At 39.2% G+C, this 22196-nt stretch overlaps 1 protein-coding gene across 1 annotated transcript in view; it reads right to left on the bottom strand.

The window, feature by feature from the left end:
• The window catches only part of Tapt1 (transmembrane anterior posterior transformation 1), a 59537-nt gene that overhangs the window by 6701 nt on the left and 30640 nt on the right, over positions 1-22196 (bottom strand). The window contains exons 4-12 of the mRNA XM_063230129.1: positions 19120-19282; positions 14332-14467; positions 13122-13219; positions 12858-12927; positions 7609-7689; positions 6054-6163; positions 4056-4115; positions 3603-3671; positions 1186-1262 (exon numbers count right to left, since the gene is read on the bottom strand). Coding sequence (XP_063086199.1) covers positions 1186-1262; positions 3603-3671; positions 4056-4115; positions 6054-6163; positions 7609-7689; positions 12858-12927; positions 13122-13219; positions 14332-14467; positions 19120-19282 — 864 coding nt within the window. The remainder of the gene's footprint in view (positions 1-1185; positions 1263-3602; positions 3672-4055; positions 4116-6053; positions 6164-7608; positions 7690-12857; positions 12928-13121; positions 13220-14331; positions 14468-19119; positions 19283-22196) is intronic.

Raw genomic sequence — 22196 nt, 5'->3', positions numbered from 1 at the left:
TGCCCCCGTCAAGAGCCACACTGAAATTGAACTCCCATTAGAAATGAAAGTGGGTGACCTCCACAGTGGCCTGCCGTGAAAGCTTAGCTGTGGGGTCTGGCATTCACTCCCACCTTGCCTTGGGAGGCCTGGACTCTGCCCGCGAGAAGGCGTAATTGGAAGTGGCTGCCTCATTACAGAACAGGACCATGTGCCAAAATCGAAGCTTTCTTAATAACTTACCCATGTGACACGGTATTATTAACAACAGCAAAAGGACTGAGCATCTACTTGAGTGGGAAAGGGCAGGCTCTGCACCCGGATCAGTGTTATACCTTGCTGGGGGCATCACTGCTGTCCACATGGCCTGGACGTGGCTCCAAGGGCCAAGGCAGGCAGTGCTGCAGGGCCGGGAGGCACATTCCCAGCTTGGCACACACAGAACTGGAGCGCAGGCAGTGAGAAGGAACTGTTCCCTGGCTGCTTTGACATGCAGCGTTCTGAGCATCTGCCACGAGCCAGTGGTGTACAGGCACCAGGGGGACAGAAAACACTCCGACATGGAGCCCCAGGGCCCGGCTCTGAGGGAACCCACGGCCACTGGCTCCCCGCTTGCCTCCCTCTGAAGAGCATGCATCTGAGTCCTCTCCCGGCTCAATCCTCTCTCTAACTGCCACGCACCCCACAGGAGCCACAGAGAGATCAGGCTTCCCAGGCTTCTACAGTCAAATAACTCAAAGCCAGGCTGAAGTGCTCTGTCATTGGTGTATTTCTGGAGGAAACTAATGCTGGTATGTTGCTTTCTTCTCATCTTTGTGACTATCTTAGGTGTTTTAGTTACTAACTTCCTGCTTGTCTCCCCCAGCGAGAACAGAAGCCACTCAAGACTCACAGGTGTGAAGGGGAAGCTTAGCCTGCCGTGGGCCTACCGCGCCCCCACGATTAACACGGCACACGCCGGAAGGTCCAAGGCGGCTTTAGGCAGAAGAACGTCTGACTACAGTGGCTTCTTTTCACAGGAGTAAGCACCCAGAAAAATGAAACCTTAGGCAAAAACAAAACCAAACAATGTAAAAAGAGGGTTTAAAGTAAATAAGACCTAAAGGTCACAGAGTGGGTGAAGTATGATTTAGGTGTTAGTAAGTTCCATTATATCCTATATGTGTACTCTAACATTAAAACATACACAAGAATAGCTGACCTTACCCAAAATAGAAGAGTATGACGCAGGCATAGGACAGGATCCCTTGCACTTTAATGGAGCTTGTTACGACTCTGATGAGCTGGCCAAAAACAAACCAAAACAAAACACAGATAAAACCCAAACCAGAGTTAACAGTTATTCACTTACGAGATTTCCCCATGATTCTTGGGCATTCAGGTCACACACGTGGCCTTGACCTCGCTCAGATAGCGCAGTTCTGGACACGTCAGTGGGCACCAAAGCCGGCCTATGAGCAAACCCTCTGTGTGGGATCTGGTCTGCTTGGGGAAATCAGGACCCAGCGGGACTGCTGCTGACTGAGGTCAGCTGCTACCCTGAGGGCACCTCTGCCAGCACCCAGCAGGGGTGCGGTCAGTTCACTGCTGGAAGAAACATCTGGAAAGGACACAGGAACGCTCTGCAACACATGTCCCTAGCAGAGCTGAAAGCAACTGCTGGCTGTTCATTCCCCTTATTTTTGCTTTTTTCCTTATAAAGTTTTTGCTGTTTAAAAAACTAAAATACTATTAAAACTCAGTTACCTAAAAATCAGAAAACTTCTGTCACTTCTGGGTAATTACAGAGAAGACTCACTGTCATTTTATCTTAGAGAACTACAGGAATGACAGCACTGTCCTCAGAAGCCTGCTGAATCAGTCTGGGGACACCAGCCGTGGGAAAATGGTCACACAAGCACAGCTGTGCCTCTGCGCTGAGGTCTGGAGAGAAGACCGCAGGCAGGATGAGAACTGGGGACAGGCATGGGCCTTCTCCACAGTGTTCCGAAGTGGAAACGTCTAGAAGGGTGCCTTAGACACTAATACACATCTTACGAGAGTTTATAGAAAGACTTTTAATAAAAGACTTGCAATGAGGTAGCAGGAGTGGATTATTGTGTATCTGACAGCTTCAACAGGAGAAAACTGACATGGGAACCCTTGCCTACACAGACAGCCTCCGGTAGGAAAGTGACTGTTCTTATTAAACCAGGGCTTTTTTTCTTAAAAAAAAAAAAAAAAAAAAAAAAAAAACAGGTAATCTAAACTGAATGTATCATGTTTTCAGTTGTAGAAAACAAATGTAGAAAAATTTAATATTCTACCAATGTCAACATTTACTAAGAAATTTTACTCGTTAAAATGCTCTATATTTCCAAAATACTACGAATTCTTTTACCCAAGCAAAAGAAACCTGCATTACTACAAGATAATGAGCTATTAATATAATTGAAAATATTTAGGATGTGGTTATCTGGAAAGTCACACTTAAAATTAAGTAACATTAAACCTACTAATAATCCATCATCTACAAAAAGTTGGGCAAGCTGGTCCAACACACAGCTAGAATGCCCTGTGACCTCCTCAGACATTCTTTAGTTGATCTCTAGAAGGCTGTTTCTATAGGAGAGCTTGAGATGTCTAGCGAAAAGACGGTTTCATTAGTTTTGATGCAAGGACAGATAGCCCCGGAGGAACAGAATCACATGCAGATACTGTTGATAAATCTTTACATTTTTGTATTTTTTTGAGACAGGAAATCTCTATGTAGTTCAGTCTGTCCTCAGGCTTGCATCTTCCTGTCTCAGCATCTTGAGTGCTGGGATTACAGGTGTGTCACCACTCCTGACACAGTCACCAAATCTTAATTAACAAGATTATAGCCTGATGTGGCTAGTAAATATCTGCAAGGCTGTTCTGAGAATTCATTCAAATACAGTATTTGAGGGTGAGAACCTTCTCTTGGGTGGATTTAAATTTCAGGACTATTGTTACTTTAAAAAATATAAGCTATTTTTTTAAACATACCAGTAGGAATTTTCAATGTAGAAATGTTGGAAAAAATTTTAAAAATGGTAATTCAATAAATACCAAGGACATCTTCATTTGGGCATATCCTACTTTAACGTAACAGGTTTTTACATTTTTACTATCAATGTCCCTGCAATGCTTAGCTTTGTCCATCAATCACTGTGTGTCTTTTATGATAACTTCCATCTAAGAAATTCCTAGAACTGGAATAACTGCATCAAAGCATCACAATGTCAAACTAGTCTCTAGAAACACTGAATTAATGCACACGGTCACCACTATGTGTTCTGGGGGATATATTAATGCCTATTACCAAGTATACCCATCAAAAAATAATTATTTTATTATCTTTGCCAAATGAATAAGCAAGAGCTTTCTCACTGTTAGGAAAGCAATGTACATAAACAATTCTTTAATATTACCTATCTACTTGATGGCTCAAAACTCAAAAGAAAATGCTATAATTTAAAGCAAATTTTCCTTTCATGTTAGTTACCATCAAATGTTGTATTAAGTCCTTTTAAAATAATTTTGATAATCCAGTTATTAATGTTCTATAATGATTATCTCCTTAAAAAAAAAAAAAAACAAACAAACAAGTACAGACTTACTAAAACAGCTAGTGGGAGAGGAATAAAGCCCATTCTCCGTGCTACAGAGTCGCTGTAATCAGTATATGCCTGCAGAGGAAGGGGAAGAAGATTCAGAGGTACAGGAATTAACCAGCATTTAAAAAGTACTTGTATTTACTCATTACCAGTGAATGTTCTAAACAGCTGAGGCTTCAAGCAGGAAAAACACCTGGCATCTGTTGGATAATTTAGTAAAATGATGTGGAGATCTTAGTGTTCATAAAATGTTTGAAATACGTAATTGTGGAATTGTAACTATGATGCAAAAATCACACATTATATAACAGCACTGTTAGTAAATATTTAATGTGTCTCACAGAAATGGACAGAAAATTCAGGTTTTAATTACAGTATAATTTTAATTAATTATCCCTTGCTAAATTTAAGCACTGTTCAGTTAACTTCAGCCTATGTTTTCAATAAAATACTTACATTTTTCTGTCGGCTGCTAACAAGATCAAAAGCAAGACTGGCTCTATATTCACTGTAGACCTAAAGAAAAATAAGAAAGAAATAGTAGACCATCTAGTGCAAATATATAATGTGGAAAGATGTACTCAGCACATAAAAATGTTTAATAATTAAACAAGAACTGATGCTAAACCAAGCAGACGTCTGGAGATGGTTCCTCTGCCACCCTGTAGAGCACAGCCTCGACTCTTCTGAACTGTACATTCAGAACTTCTTCAAAAAGATTTCTTTTCAGAGAGGAATAAATATTCAATGACCACAATTGGGAGAGTTTTGGGAACAGTGGCTAGTGTAAGTAGTGTCTTATATAAGAATTGTTTTGAAATTTTAAATTAAATGAAAACCCTAAAACTAATTAACATTGTATTTCCAAGTATAACAATAACATCTTAGAAAAATGGTCAGTAACAACGAGTAGGATAGAAAACTAAGGTAGGGAACACAGTTGTGTCATTGTAGCAGTCACAAGGTGACTTACAAAATTGTCATTTCCATTAAAAAACCGCAAGTAACCCCTTAACTGAACCTATTAATTATGTCAGGTACTGAGAAAAATCAATCTATGAAAAGGGAATCATTTTGTATTGAGGAAGCCAAAGGGCAAAATGAACTCATGTTATCAATGCTTTATAAAAAAGCACAAAATTGTATTTTTCCTAGTGAAAGTGGTTAGAAATTCATAATGAAGTAATCAGTTTAGTTTGTGTAACAATTTTGGAGGTATGCTCATTTTCACTATATTGGTTCTTCCTACACAAGAGCAAGAGCTATCTTTCTACTTTCTATTATCCTCTTTAAACACTTTTTCCAGAGAACTGCAGTTTTCAATAAAGATCATTTACTTCTTTCATTAGATTGATTTTCAGGTTTTTTGGATGCTATTGTAAAAGGTGGTGCTTTCCTACTTTCTCAGTGAGTTTGTTATTCATCTACAGGAAAGCTATTGATTTCTGAGTGCTGACTCTGTATCCAGCTAAACTACTAAATTGGGTTAATAAGTCTAGCAGTATTTTGGCAGAGTTTTTGGAGTCTTCTATGTAGAGTATCATGTCATCCGCAAATGACTCTTAGCAACTACAACTGCATTGTATTTTAAATCTTTGAAATTAAAACAGTATCAGTGTAACTTTATTAAAAGTACAACTCAATAAGATCTAGAAAGCTGATACTTTGGGACTGAGGCAGAATGAGGAATGTATGAGGATGTTCTGCTATGGTTTACTACACACGCAAGGAACCCAAACCTCTATCCTGATTTCTGTACTCTCCTCAGAATATGGTTACGACATAAAAGAAATCCTTCAAAGTTTTCTCATACATTTTTACCAGAAAAAAATACAGTGATGTCTTCTAGGATTCAGGAATCTGGAACTAAAGAGGGAAAAACAAACCCCAATTTTTAAATACTAGTTTACAAACTAGCCAGAGAGAAGTGTTGATGGTCTAATTTTGGTTTCGCTTTTTGGAAAAGCATCTTGCTATGTAGTTCAGGCTGGGCTCAAACTCATGCTAATCCTCTTGCCCCAGCCTTCCAAGTGCTGAGATTACAAGCATGCACCACCACGCCTAGGCTTGACGGTCTAATTTTTGAAGTAAATACCATATGGTTTTTAAAACACAAAAAAATAAAGGATGATAGTACTAGCAGTGCATAATGAATTATTCTGAGTTATTAACATTCCAATCTCAACTACTAAGGTAGACTTTCATCCAAAAGTATAGAACCTAAAACTATTTAATATTGAAAGAAAATACTTTCATTAGTGTAATCATTCCTAAAATTATAATTCTAATTTTAAAATAGTAAACTTTTATCATCTTTATAAATGTAGTAAGCCTACATTCATTATTCTACAACTTTACTATATTAAGAAGTGAAGTGGCTAAATTTGACTGGCTTAAAAAAAAAAAAGAAGTGAGGTGAACTGTAAAGACTGAATTGTTTATAGGAATACACACATCTGCAGTAATGTCATTGAACTTGGTGATGAATGCATGCTTTACAATATCCACTGCGATTTCTGATGCAACCACCATATAGACATCTGGAAACAGCACCCAGAGATGATCTACAAAGTATGGAAAAAGGGAAGACAATAAAATCTCTTAAAATGAACAGAGTACGTATCACAAAATCAGACATCTGAATTCTCCAGAGCACATGACTATAATATTTTCAATAGATAACACAATTAGCATTGAGTGAGTTACAGCCTTTATCACTTTTTATAAGTTACAGGACACCTCATTCGACAGATTTATTCAGAACCTTTCAGGTGCCAAGTGCTGCTTTCCCTCCAGGTCACAGTGGTACGCACCACACTGTCTGGAGGAGACTGACGTCTTTGGGGGGAGCGCGGGCCAGGAAAGCACTTCATTCAACAGCTGCCTCAGTGGGACATAAGTAGCTAGCAGAGACATGCTGAGGTCAACTGAGCAATTTTTGGCCTCTTTGATCACTGTTATTTAAACATATTGATCAATCACTTCTTTTACTATCACACAGGCTTGCTAAACCTGCTTACCTTTACGGTATTTATTAAAATCTCAATTCAGTGCTAACTAAGCTGATTAAAAGAAACACCAACAGACTACTGCCTAAGACCTAGGAGAAGAATTTAAGAGGGGCCCAGAGCAAGACAATGGATGGCTGGAAACAGTGACAAGGACCTGCAGCACTGTGGCCCTGGGCAGCTGGGGGCCAGGCTGTGCATGCTCAAAAGCAGCTTCGGAGTCTTCATCACAGTGAGCTTTGGGTATCAGGGACTTCTTTCAACAGTAAACTCTGTCACTAACTGCTCCTAACCTTGGGAAAGGTTCTTAATTATCTAAATTACAGTTCCCACACACTTACAAAATAATGATCCACAGGGTCTACATTTCATTGGTATGTGAATTAAATGAGATAATGTATCTAGCATGCAAACTAGTGGCACGGTTTTTATGTTATTAATTACGCTGGGCACCGAGGGAAAGCTTCCATAAATGGCATTTTGGTTTATAGACAAAATAAAATTTTTAAAAAGTGAAGAATGATGAATCCATCAACAGAGTATTTCTTTTATATCATTCTATCTGCCACAGTGGTGAAAAAGGAGATCTAAGATCTTACTGGTTGAAAGCCGCAATTTAAGTGAGAATATGATGTCAAGTGTCTAGGTGATGGGAGGCTCAGGGAGTATTACATCCTGTCCTTTGGTGGGACTGGTGACCCACAGAGGCTCTCAGCATGGGACACACCTGCTCTGCCTTTCTCGGGTGCTGCTGGCTGACCTAGTTACACCAGCATTCTTCAAAGGGATCCATGGCACAAGAAACTAAATGTGGAGGGAGATGCTTTCTCACCACGAATCAGGTGGCTTTTGAACATACTCAGATTAGAACTCATGCTACCCAAATGCAGGGGTGGCCAGGCATTTGGAGTTTTGTGTAGTACTTCATTTACTCTGTGTGAACGAATAACTTGGTTTAAGAGTAAAATCATGAGATACTGTATTTGTTAAGAGCTAGTTACCTGGATTCCAGGAAAACTGTTCCATGTTTCTTAAACACACTATTAGCAAAAGCACATAATTTGTGAATCTTTCCTTAATATCTAAAAAAAAAAGAGAAATATTTAGTGCATAACAATAAATTGGCGAGCCATGGTTCAATTATTATTCCATGTATAAACATCTGTAAAAAAGTACATGTTATGTCTCTGTGTCTGTGAGGTTCTGTTCTAGACTCCATGGATACCATGGATATCCATGGTCAAGCCCTCCTGTAAAATGTAGTGTCTGTAAATAAGCAGACCAAATCTTCTCATACACTTTAAATTGTTTACAATACCTAACACAATGTAAATCCTATTTAAGTGGTTGTTATATTATTTTGTCTAGGGAATGTCAACTAGAAAAAGAGATCTGTATGCGTTAGTACACACGTAATGTTTAATTCTAGAGCAGAAAGGCTGAGCCAGTGCACCCAAGCTTGTCTCAACAGCAAGCTGTATTAACTTGTTTTGCCAATACAGGTCTAGCTTGATCTACAAATTTTCTACGGCTTTCACAACACATCCAAACGATCGAACACATCCAGAATGAGTTATTAAATTTCTCTGAAAGTCTCTTGGGACACAGAAGTTTTCATTTTATAGAGGAAAAACAGAAACAGTAAAATATAAGACTTTGGGCAACACAGTCCTTGACTGATAACCACGCCCGGGAGAACCCCTTAGCTATGAGAATCCTGGTATTACAAGAGTATTTGTTAAGTTGTATGTAGAATGTGGGGACAAAATTAGATTTTCCAATGTTTATTCTAAGTTAATAAACTTGTACTCTGAGACTGATCTGCATGAATTTAATGAAAGCAAGTAATTTAATTTTTAGTAAAGACTAGTTTACAATTTCACTTTGCAAGCTCTCACTTTCTCCACGGAGTCTAAGATACCACCTGAGAGATGGGGTGAAAACCAGCTACCCCTGCAGTGTCACGCATGCACCACTGTCCACGCCACACACCAGCCCCCATCTCTGTCGCACTCCTGAACCTGGCTCCCTTCCCTTACTGCAGACTGCGCCTGTCACTTAACACCAGGCTCACCCACACCACCAAGGGTACGAGTTCAATTTCACCTCGAAGTCATTTACAAGTCTTTCTTTGCTTCTCTTTTCCTGTTTTCACAGGTTTCTGTACTCTACAGCAAAATGATTTAGAGCTTTTCGTCCACGGGAGAACCTTTGCCTCTGTACTAAGCTGACCTCCACACTGTGCTTCCTTGACTCCTTCCTTTTCCAGGCAGCTGCTGGGGACTTCTCTGCTAGGGTGGCTCAGCTCCTAGCTGGGACGGGCCTGGGTTCTCTCCCGCCTTCAAAGCCCTGAGAGCACAAGCTGCCGCTTGAATCCGAATCGTAACCTGGAGTTACTCCTCCTGCAATGCCACACTTCAGGGCTTACACTAAGGGCAATGAGTCTCCAGGTGCAGGCCACGGATCCGCCTCCTGCGAAGGTGCAGGAGAGCTGAAGGAAGTCCACAGGGGGTTTTCAAGTGCACACGTTTTGAGTAGTTCCAGATCACAGGTCCAACTTATTTTGTGATTTCAAAGGCAATATAGGCAAACTAAGCTAGAAGTCTTCCCAAAGTTATTTTTATCAAAATCTGACACAAAATGCTACCTATAAGTTAACTATGGATCTTAATTTGGGATTACTTTTTTTTAATATACCTTGGAATTCTCTACAATTCCCAAACCAGTCTCCGTATATGTGCTAAGTCCTTTCTAAATTCCATAAATCAAGTTAACAAAGAAATGTACTTATTTTTGACCCTCCTACTAAGTATAGATATATAATACCAACTTGACTCATTCTATAATTATCTAGAATGATACTGCATTGGAAAATTGAGAATATTATATGAAATAAGCCAAAATAACATTTAGGAACTCTAATAAAACAAAAACAAAGGTAGCATTAAAATTAATCTTTTCTGACTCTTGGACACACGGCGGCTGCCAGCAAAGAGAAAATTTGCAATCATTTTATTTCCAAGGATGAAAAACCAAAGTGGAAAAACCTCACTTATTAGGGGATATTTAAGACAAAACATTTTTGTAATGTACATTATTTTAAAATATGATACTGATTAATAAAAATAAGATATTCTGGCAGATGAATGCAATTTTATAATACAGATGTAAAGAAAACATTATTTAAGAATTCATTTTCAATTTAACTGTGAAAATGAAATGCGATTAAAATTTTTTTCTTCTTGTATATTTAGCTTCAGTGTTTCCATTAAAGTGTTTTACATATTCTAAAGCCAAGATTTTACTTAAAATTTGACGTTGAGAAAGTTCTAATAAAAAACTTTTTTTACATAATGCAAAGAACATATTTATACCACATCTCATCCTGAGTACAGCAAGGACTTTGGGACTGAACCTTTATGTGGCTTAAAAATTATACCTTCTACCAAATGAGGAATGTTTTGCTCTTACTAAGGAAACTACAAACACTAGTGAATAATGCTTTTAAGAAATTTCTAGGGCCAGGGACTTAGCTCAGCAGCATAAGCGCGTGCCTGGCAAGTGCGAGGTCATAAATTCGATTCCCCGGTACCCACATACTAAAAAAGATATTTCTAATATTCAGACTGTTAACCTCCTTTTCCTCAGGTACATTACCACTAGCAGAGCTATACTTCAACAGATTTATAGCTGTAGTTTATGTGGGCAATGGGTGACATCTATTTCCAACAACTTTCAAAGCTACTGCAGATGTTTAAGGCCTCTGTGAAGAGGGTTAAATGTCCTGATGGACTGATTTGTGAATAATTATACAGATTGCTGCATGCTGTTCACATTGCTAATGGATAAAACACTGTAAAAATTTTCATCCTAGGAATACAAATCAGAGTTTCCTAAGTTTCACATTCAACTGGTGCTTAACATTTAAATGGAGTGGAAAAAAGGATGAATTGTTAAAAATCTGGTTGTAACTAAACTCCACTTCATGTGCCCTCAAGGCAAGGCCTCTACAGAAACTGCAGTCAGCTAATGCTGGAAGGAAAAAAAGTTACTCTAAAACTTCCAAATAAAACCTTCCAGTTAAGCCAGTCAACGTACTGAACTGTGCACTATGCGTCTTGTCTGTAGCTCAGCTCTGGGGGGAGAGAGCGCACAGGACGGTGAGGTGGGAGTCCCTGGTGGGCAGCTGTACAGGGGACAAGGCACTGTGCCCCTCCTCTCACCCCTACTACCTGCAATGGTGCCAACATTGCCTAAGCTGACTTTTCCTTACTTGGGAATTGAGTTTTAAAAATCACCTTCGGGCAACATCAACCTCTTATAAGATGTCAAGGGTCCAATGCAGACCACTTTGCATTGGGCCTTAATTTTACTTAAAAAAAGCAAAACTTTTTGATGCTTTATTAACCATTTTAAGCCAAAATATACTGATTTTTTGTGATCTGATGTGCATACCTGAGCAACATGCTTGCTTTTTGTTTTTCAGAATCTTCCTAAAACTATGTTATTAAACACCCAAACAATATCTCTAAACTAAAAGATTGAACTTGAATGACCTATTTATAAAAGAAAGAAAAGAGATATTAATTATTTCAACATGGTGGTGATAACGTTAAAAATCACACCTTACAGTTTTAAGGATCTTTTTTTTTTTTTTTTTTTTTTTTTGTCTTTTTCATTTTTATCGGTACCAGGGATCGAACTCACGACCACCTGCTTGCAAGGCAGGTACTTATGCCGCTGAGCTAAATCCCCAACCCCAGTTTTAAGGATCTTAATAAAAGACTGAAAACTCTTTAACATTTAAAATTTACATGCCTAGAATGAACTCATACAAAGGGTATGTACTTGAAGCAGGTCATTAATATAAATTAATGAAAATTATTTTTGCAAAGGTGAAACCCTTATAGTTGAATCAATATATTTTATGGTTAACAACTTCAAGTGGTTAACAAAATACTTCCTCTGAGCTCCTTTCCCCTTTTCCCTCCCAGCCTCTTTCATTCCGAATTCATTTACCTGGTCCCACGCATACGAGAGGAAAGACAGCATGAACTGCTTACAAGCCGTGGAGACCCGGGTCCAAGGTGGACCGCAGACACCTGGCCAGTGGTGGCAAACTCACGGCATGCGTGCTGCAGTGGGTACGCAGAGCCCTGTCTACACACGAGTTGAGTGTATGAGTTGTTACTTTCTGAACTAAAGCCTCACTGCTCAGGGTTAACTGCAGAGGTGGCGCTCTGTGATAATGAGAGGGCTTGGAGTTGCAGTTTGGGGACCTGGTCTCTGAAAGGTTTGCTATCACTGTCTTAGACTTTATTCTTAGTTTTCCATCTATTCTTTTTTATGCCTTGCCTAGTTTTAAAATCTCCTACAGTTCAAACTTTTGTTTGTTTTAATATGCCATTATTTTTCTTTACAAATATAGAAGTTAAAGTTATATATAATGAAATGTATAGGTCTTAAGTACACAATTCAGTGAGTTCTGGTAAATGCTTACCTGGACTGCTGATCTGCCAGTTAAAGAGTTCTATTGCTATCTTAAATCTTTTGGTAGTGCTGTTTGCCTTTTCACTTTCTTACTACTTTTAATGAGTATAAGTTTTTAATTTTGAAATCAAATTTCTTATTTCTTCTTATGGTTAGTGTTTTCTGAGTGGTCTCTAAAAATGTTTTGTGGTGGCACATGCCTATAAACCCAGGAATGGGAGGCTGAGGCAGAAGGATCACTGTGAAGTCAAGGCCAGCCTGGGCTACATGGTGAGTTCAAGGCCAGCCTGAGCCACGAGAGAGACCCTGTCTCAAATACTTCCTCCCAAAACACTTCTCTTATCCAAAGGTTGTGAATATATTCTCCTACATTTTGTTACAAAATTTTTTATTTTAAAAAGCAACCAACCAAAAGTAGGATATTGACACTAGTTAATACAGTGCACATTGTTATCCCAGAAATAGATGTTCAGGTTACAAGATCAGGCATGAGATGTGCTCTAGAAGTTTTACAATTCAGCATTTATATTTATGGAAATGAATTACTTTCATTTTTTGGGAGAAGGTGAAGTCAAATTTCTTTCTTGAGTAACTTTTATTCAGATGCTTCAGCACTACTAGTGGGAAAAACTCTTCTAAGTATTAGTTTGTTTTAGAAAATTATTTTTGATCACAATGTTATTTAGCATTTATGTTTACGGAAAGAATCACTTTGAATTAATTTTAATGAGAGTCGCAAGAAGAATCTAATTGTACATACCACTATTTGACATTTGAAAGAGATTGTTCTTTTCAAACTTCTTGAAAACACTTCCTTTAATTTCAACAAACTGAAATAGTAAACAGAAATATCTTTATCATTATAACAATTTTAAAAATTGACTGGCCAAAATAAAATCTAAACCATAAATATAAAATTTCATGAAGAATAAATGACATATAGAATAAAAAATTTCATCTCATCCACAGTATTTCACTGAAGTAGCTTTATAAACTAAAACATAAAATGAGATCTCATACTTACATTGTTAGACATCATGATGGTAAGCAGTGATTTGTTGTGTGAGTTAAAAGCTACATTGAGAGTTGTTGCTTGAACCATTATGAGAATTGCATGCAAGACTAAAAGTCTATCAAGGAAAAAACTTAAAATTCATTTCCATATTATTAATGGGTAATATTATAAAATTCTGAAAACAAGTAATAGGACAAGTGACTATATTTTCTAAATCAAATTTTATGAAAGTGTTTTACTACATTGTAATTTCTAGGTTAGCTATATATTTCTAGGTGAGAGATTTGACAGAATAAAATGGGATTATTTTGTTCTTTTTGTACACTGGGCACTTAGCACAGTACGTGGGAAATAGGCTCTCAAAAAAGTGTGTTAAAGTAAAATAAACCATGGTAAATACTGAAAGAGGAGACTTTGGAATTGAGATAGTTTCAACGTTATAAAAACACAAAATAAAAGCCCGGAAGTCTCTCTTTTCACCAGTTCTTCTGGGAACATGAAAAGTTAAAGATAGTCCGCAATGTCTGAAAATTAAGATTCTTCTTTGTAAGACTGGCAGAGCTATATTCACTTTATACCTGGGAAGGTTAATTTGTATCTCAGAATGGTAACTGGTTGACTCCACTAACTTCAGAACGAGCTTCTGCTCCTCTAGATACTTTCCCACTTATTTCCTTAACTTATAAGTCGATTGCATGTGGAACTTAACAGTAGCTATGCATGTTTGTGTAAACATATGTATGGTGAACACACGCAGTAAAGTTATATGTATAGTAAAACTATGTGAACCCTCCAAAAGAAAAGCTTTGAGCCAGGGGTACTCAATGCATACAAAACTGTCTCCAAAATTCTAACCAAGAGTTCATACATAGAAAGATAATTCCAACAAAAATTCTAAGTATGGAAAAGTTACATAGCTTTCTATATAGTGTAAAGGCTTTTCATTACAGAATCCTTCCTTAAGAACAGAACATTTTGCAAGCAGTTCAAAGGGTCGTGCACATACAACGCTCTTTAAACTCAACTACAATTTCGATTACCATTTCTCAAAAGAAGGCAGATGCTTCACAATCTTCAGGATGTACATACACACACACACACACACACACACACACACACACACAGACACTTACTTTTTAAATCTATGTAATGGATAACCAAGTAAAATAAGACAGACCACACCCTGACTGCTGGGGTTTCCAGAAGTCTAAAAGGATACACACATAGAGAACAGCCATGAAGAAGTGAGGAATCACCCCGATGTGGGCTCTCTTCCTTTCTTTAGGCTCTGTCGCCGTCCAGTAGAGAGCATCTAGTATATCTTGTCCAAATGATGAAAACAGCCGATCGGCTACCTACAGAGATACCAGGAAGATGTCACTTAATTGTCCATTTAAACATATTACTGGAACCGGTGCACTGTGAGCACTGGACATCTGATTTTTAAATCACAGGGTTAGACAAACAAAAAAGCATCTTTGTTGACTTATTTGCTCATATTTCTTTATTCTTTGGCACATGATATTTGCAAAATTTGAATCAGGCTCTGCTGTTTGTAACAAGGAAAATCTTAGCAGCAAAAGAGGTGGCAGCAGGGAGACCTGTGCCTCTGGCTTTAGCACTTTAAATTTAAATCAGGATTCAAACCTGAACTTTTCAGGATACATGGACCATTTGACTCACTCTATGCACACCTATTACTGGTAAACAATGCACTGTATTTGTTTAAGTTTAGTATTCTAGAATATAATATGCAGATTTCTTTCCAAAGGTGTTTCCGGTACTGAGCTTGAATTCTGTGTAGCACAGGGGCATATAAGAAGGACAGCAAGGCACTCTAGTTATTTTCAGGAAGTCAGCTGGAACACTAACTTCTCAGAGAAGCTTTTCCAGACCATTCTGTCTCTTGTGAGTCCCGTGTTCTCTTCCGAATTAACTGGTTCTTTCCCATCATACTCTTCATCTTTTATCTTATTAACCTCTCCTTGTTTTCTGTCCGGCTCCCATCTGTGGAATACAAACCCTACGAGAACAGGCTTGTTCACCTGTGGATCTTCAGAGCCTAACACCAAGGCATGCAGGAAGCCCAGCGAAGTGTGAGCTGCCTAAGAAAGAGCTACCTCTCTGGATGCTCCCATCCTGTGGATGACCCAGGGCTAAGTCTTCTGTATCATCATGATCCTCACAGTGCCCTACGATCTCTACTTTATGCATGAAAAATGACAATTATATCACCAGCAGCCGTGTCTAACATAACCAGGTACTAAGAGAAGGAGACAGAGGACTCCTATCTCCTATGCTTACACCACATTTTTAGTCATAGTCTATGAAGCAATAGCAACCATAACAACCGGCAATTCATGGATCCTTCTAGTTTATTTTCTAGTAACAACCACAACACCACCTTCGAGAGGGCTGTGAGTGAGAAGCCACACACTGAGCATGGAGAAGCCTCTGGGTCCTGGGATCCCCTAGGGAAGGGGACAGTAAAGGAGATTAGCAGGGCACCAGCGACAGGACTGGCGACCAAAGCCTACGTCTGCTTTCCCATGAGGAGGGGGGCAGAAGTCGGCTGTTGAACTTCACAAACTTCTCTCACACTCACACCTCAGCAACCTTGTTGACGGGACAAAGCAAGACACAGGAGTCAAGAAGCTGGGGTGCAGTCTGAAAGCACCATGGAACCAGGACAGCTTGGGATCCCATGGCTTCCGTGAACTAATGGGAAGCTCACCTCCGCCACGGCAAGGCAGCAGAAAGGGCTGGTGCCCCACATCACGCCGCCTGTCTACTTACTAGGAAAAAATCTCTTCACAGTAATCTAAAAGACAGACCTTACTAACAGTAATCAAAAGTTCCTAAAAAGTAGTATAGGTGGGGTCGAGATGTGTCTGGCATGTGAGAGGCCCTGGGTTTGATTGTGAGCATAGCAAAAAGGAAAGAAAATGTTGTAGAAAAGTGCAACTTGCACTTCAGAGTTTGTTATATAAATCTAGGATAGTTTGCTATATAAAAAACCTATTAAGATACTGCTTTTAAGGCATAGTTCCTTCTTATAAAGCAAACACATAACTGTTCAATTTACTTTTTGTGTAAATACATATTTTCACACACTAACTGCTTTAAAATAAAATATATTTTTGTATTAAGAATGCCAAATTCTTAAGAGAAATTGGGGAAACTAAAATTTTCAAGTCATTTAAATGTAAATTAATTAAAGCAATACATTACAGTATATACGTATTAAAATACACATATAAAAATTGTAACATTTACTTTGTATTCTCTAAATTTCTAACAAAAAGTACACATGGATTTCTAATGAATTTGCAAATTTCTTAGCTTTTGCCAGCCCACATTCTCTAAGGAATACTGATTAGAAAACCACAGGCAGCAAACCTTTTCCTTGCTGTGCAGCTGCTACACTGTGTCAACTTGAAAAGTTTAGAACTTTAAGAGAGACTCAGCTTGGAGCCAGGCTCCTTACTTTGTGAATGTTCTCATCCTATGCAAGAGGAGATCAAGGAGACTTTGTGAGTGCTATACTTGCCCTGGAAGGGGTACCCCATGTATAATATAAGGGAGGAAGAGGTTCATTCTTTCCCTTTTTTGTTCTACCTGTTTTTGTTGGCTCCCCCTTGAAGTGTTATCCTGGTGCCATGCCACCCTGCCTTGGAGTCAACTGATTATGAACTGAAACTTCCACAAAAGTGAGCTAAATAAATCTTTCCTTCCTTCATTTTGGGTGTTGGGTATTTTCTGCCAGCAATGAGAGAAAAATAACCAAGACAAAACTTGGTGCCAGCGGAGTTGTTGCTGTGACTATATCTGAAAATGTAGTTCAAGAACCTTTGGGAGTGGCTTGTGGGAAGTTTGGAAAGGTTTGTGGATGTCACCTGAAACAGTAGCCCTGGCTGTTCTATATGGGAGATTCTGGTCAGAGCTCAGAAGACCAGAAAATCAGTAAAGACCAAGCTTGGAGGTTTCTATCAGGAAGGACTGTATTGGGTGGCAGACTCGTGAGGATGTGTATTATGGCTTGGCAGAAAGTTTGTCTACATTTTGCTCATGTCCAGAGACTTTGCCTGAAACGAAGATGAAGGACAGTGGACTGATAATCTGGCAGAAGAAATTTCAAGGCAGTCAAATGTTGAGGCTGTGGCAGGACTATTGTTGGGGGCTTTTAGCCAGGTTTATGTTGTGAATCAGAAGCAAAGAGCCCAGCAGGATGATTTGAAACATTGTGAGCTTGGCCAAAAAAGAAGCTCTAATAAAGCTGGGATCTGCAAAGGTAGAGCTGAGGAAATCGCAACTGTTGAGAAGGAACAGGACAATATAAAGGATGGTCTGAGGGCATCACAAAAAGCAGCAAGTTTCAAATCTTTGCAGCCTCAAACCTGAGAAAGTGAAAGACTGCTCTGAGGTAAAAGCTGCAGAGTACCATGTTCCACAATCGTGGTGGTGTAAGAAATGTTTCTCAGAATTGGATTCAGAGTGCCCAGTGATTCAGGCACTGGACCCCTATAGCCAAGAGAGAAGAAAACCTGGCTACAGCTCCAGCTGACAGCAGACCTTGGCATCATCCACATGTTGTTGGTTTTAGATGAACACAGAATGCAAGAGTTCTGAGGTTAAAAAGGCTTCCACCCAGATTTCACAAGGCCTGGGAGGTCAAGTGGTATGCCTGTGAGATGGTAGTATGCGAAGCTCTGTGAAGCCAAAGGTGCTGTGGAGACTCCAGAAGTCTGGAAAAGCCAGGTTATCAGAAAAGCTGCAAGAAGAGAGCAAAGCGGGCCTACAAGAGAAGCTGTGGGAACTACAACCACCAGAAGTGCCACAGAGGTGGCATTATGGAAGCCTTCTGGGGCTCACAAGCAGGTTGTTTGTGACATGCTTGTGACAGCAGTTGCTGGACATGCAACTCCAGGATTTAACACCTGCCCTGCTGGGTTTTGGATTGCTTTGGTCCCAGTGCTTTGTAGCTCCATTTGTTCGTTTTGGAAAGGGAATGTTGAGCTTGTGCAATTGCATATTGGAAGTATTTAACTGAGTTTTCATTCGTAGGAGGGCTTAAAACTAAGAGTTTTGTCTTACATCTCAAGTAGAGTTGGGAATTAAGACTTTTCAGCAATTAAAGGGATGTGTATTAGACTTTGGGGGCGCCAAGGACAAACTGTTATGATTCTAATGTAATATAATATTGACAGAATTAATGCTGATTCTTAAGGATTGTTAAACCTGTGTTATACCATTCAAGTTGTGAAATGATAAAAGTATGCCTTTGTATCTCCAGACTTGTTTAAAGAAATGTGCCTGCTTGTCAAGTTGACAAGGGGTAGACTGTAATGTGTCAACCTGAGAAGTTTAGAAGTTTAACTGAGAGACTTGGCATGGAGCCAGAATCCTTACTTTGTAAATATCCTTTTCTTGTCTTGTGTATGAGGAGAGCAAGGAGATTTTGTTAGTGCTACACCAGCTGGGGTCGGGTGGGGTACTGGCCTGTGTACAACATAAGGGAGGAGAAGAGGCTCACTCTCTCCCTTTTTTATCCTGACTGCTGTTTCTGGCTGTTGCCTTGAAGTGTTGCCCTGGTGCCATGCCGCCCTGCCTTGGAGCCAGTTGATTATGGACTGAAATCTCCATAAACAGTGAGCTAAATCTTTCCTTCCTTCATTTTGAGTGTTGGGTATTTTGTCCCAGCAACAAGAGAAAAGTAACCAAGATCCTTCCATACTGCAAGAAACATGATCCTTGGGATCTGTCTCCTAAGTCCCAAAGCCTACAGGCCTGGTATCCCCTACCCCAGGAGCACAAATACCCCAGGCTCACCCTTGACCCACCAGATCAGAACCTGCAGGATCCTCAAAAGATCAAACTCATATTAAAGACCTTTATCTAAGTTGGGAGAAAAATATTTCACACTTTCAGGTTCCTTGTACACTGGACGACTTGAAGCTATGCTTACTGGCTCAGCCTATGCATTATGTGGGGGTACTGAGGTCCTTACCTCAAGCATGTTGTAGATGATATAGAGCTTGATGACAGACTGCCCCCTTATCAGGTGATACATCATCGAGTAGTCAACATAGTGCATCATGAAATAGGAAATTACCAAAATGACACCCTTCAAAATGTCACACACCTGGGCAGGCTGAAGTAAACGTCTGTCCCTGAAACATATAAGAAGCAATGAAAATATGAGTTATACCTTATGTGTTTTCAAAGTAAGTACTCTTGACTGGACATTCACTTGTAAAGGTAATAACCAGATAGACGTTAAAACCTTAAAACTAAGAAGTCAGGATAAATGACTCTTCAATAGTATGATTTTTTTTCTGCCAACCAATAGCTTTCCATGATAATGGTATAAGTCCTTTTTAACCAATTCTGGAACATATGATGTGCTGCACATTGTATTTTTTTTTTAATTTAAAGAGAAAAGGAAAAAAAAGGACATAAAAAAAACAATGCAGTAAAAGGGTACAAATAATACAGTATTTCAAGAAAAAAAATATATACAGTATGAAATCACCAGTTAATAGGTTACATATTATCTTCCCAGAAACAGTTGCCCGTATTACTAAATTAAAGCATATAAAGTGGACATTCATACAGTAAATTTGGAGACAGTTCTGTTCAATGATCCAACAAAAACTCAGTTATATGGTTTTCCATCCTACACACTCGAACATACCTGCGGTTATATCCCCTAGTCCACCTTACTTTCCTCTCTTTTTTACAGTAACAATTAGACTTTTAGGGTTTTATTACTCTCACGGTTCTTATTACTTTTTTGAAGAGAATAAAACCAAAGCACACTGTATTTTTAATGTAGTGGTGCATACTGGTTCATAAGGAAACCATATTTTTATGGCAGCAGAGTTATCGTCATTAGGATGCACCCTTAACAGAACTCCGGTCTTTTGCAACTACAAACTATGGCATAAATTTCATGTCATGTCTCACAAATGAAAGTATATCTACAGGATAAATTTCTAAACTTGATGTTTCAAGGTTACATTTCCTTGATTTTTGTTGTTGCTTGTTTTTTTGAGACAGAATCTTACTGTGTAGTTCAGGCTGGCCCTGAACTCACCAAAATCCTTCTGCCTCCCACACATTGGATTTATAGGAATGCACCACCATGCCCGGTCTGCTTGATATTTTGAAAAAACAGCTGGTGGATCCTCTGTAGGGGTTGTACCAGTTATACTTCTGCCAGTGATGGGATGAGAAAGCTTGTGATGACCATCAAAGCAGTGTGTTTATCCATTTCTGGGTCTTTGTTAATCTCCAACTGGTATCTAGTAAAGTGACACAATGTTAATTTCTCTCTGTAGGAGACTGAACATCTTTTTTGGCATTTAAGAGTTGAATTCTCTCCTGCCTTCTTTTTGTACTGGTTTATGGGGCAGTTATTAAAGTTAGTTCTCTGTGACATAAACTGAATTTTTTTTCAAAATATGAAAAGAATTATTACTCTGAAGTCAGAGTGGAAGAACTAAACCTAAACAGTGGAAGGGAACATCTTAATAAGACAAAACAAAAACTACATTTAGCAAAGAAATTTAGGATTTCTTTTACTGGATATAAAATTACTAAAACAAAAATGGAAAGATGCTTTCTCTATGTCTGCTGCAGACCCAATCCTCAAGACAGAGAAGGCTTTGTCTTATTTGGCAGTTTTGTTATGTAGCACAATCAATTAAAAAAAACACAACTGTTGTACTTCCTTTTATAGATCTCTCACCAGTCATGATAGCATTCTATATAACTATATAAGAACTATATAAGAACTATATAAGAAGTGAGCTCACTTGCTGCTCAGCCACTGGCCTGTGAGCCATCTACTCATGACTGTGTATTACAAGGCTACCTATGTGCCGAAGTGCCTTCGTGTCTGGACTCGACACTCATATCAGAGATGCTTTCATCAAAGATCAACAAGGAATGTGTAAGTCTTCCAAGCTGCTACCTGAAACATGGTTTCAGGGGACAGTGACCACGTAGTACTAGGTCTGTGAGCAGCTGGAACAGAGCTGCCTACTTTTCTACAATGTAATCTGAAGCTGGCAATGAATGAAAGACAGAACATGAGGTCGTGCCAGTCCCAAACAGAGACAAACCAAGAAGAGGCAGAAGTAGAATTAGAGAAGTTGGATTGATTCAAGCCTAAGCGGGACACAGGTCTTGACACTTAGGGCTAAAGTCAGCTACAGGCAAAAGTGCACCATTTCGATCTCTATCATTCTTTGTCATGCTTATTTTCTTTTCTCCAATGCTGCCCTTTCCCGAGTCTGGCCACTTTCTCCTCATGGCACGCGAGTGAGCTTCATCTTCCAGCTCTCACACCCAGCCCAGAGCACAGATCCCTGCCAAGCGCTACCTGACCTTGTAGGTTATTTCTGTCCCTCCCCCTCACAGGTCTGAGACTAGAAGAGTGATTCATTCTATCAAGAGTGAATTCAGTTCTAACTCAAACCCAGAGAGAAGGAAATGTTTTGAGCTCCTGAGCCCCTGGAGTTCACCTTATGCTTTAATTGAGTTACTAAGCTCCAATAGCCAGGGCCAAACCGTGAGACGGCAAAGCAGCCTACACACCTCCCCTCCCTTCCACGGAAGTGTGTGTGCTGCTGTCCTGCAAGACTCGTGGGCACAGCTCCACAGATAATGAAAATCGCACAGCAACAACAGCTGGGCACTGGAATTTAAGAACTTTGGGTCATATTTCATGATTAAAAAAAAAACAGGAACTAAAAGTACAGTAGTATTAAGTGAGGTACATTAAGTGCTAAAATGGTTTTCACAAATGAAGAAAACTATACTAAAAGTTTCTGGTATTAGATTGACATCTACCTAGTTAAATGATCTAAAAGTGATTTTATTTAAGAGATAAGGCGGTCTTGCTGCCAGGTATGAAGGCACATGCCTGTAATCCCAGCACTCCAGAGGCTGAGACAGGAGAATCCTTGTGACTGCAAGACCAGCCTGGGCTACAAATTGAGCTTAAGGCCAGCCTGAACTGCATAGTGCGACCCTATCTTTTAAAAAAAAAAAAAAAAGGCAACAAGGAAGTCTCTTGGT

Source organism: Cavia porcellus, unplaced genomic scaffold (genome assembly GCF_034190915.1).
Source record: "Cavia porcellus strain 051 isolate PalLab524CR breed Dunkin Hartley unplaced genomic scaffold, mCavPor4.1 scaffold_18, whole genome shotgun sequence".
In the NCBI taxonomy this organism is placed as follows: Eukaryota; Metazoa; Chordata; class Mammalia; order Rodentia; family Caviidae; genus Cavia; species Cavia porcellus.
Note: the sequence above shows the minus strand (reverse complement) of the source record. Positions and strands in the feature narration are given on the sequence as shown.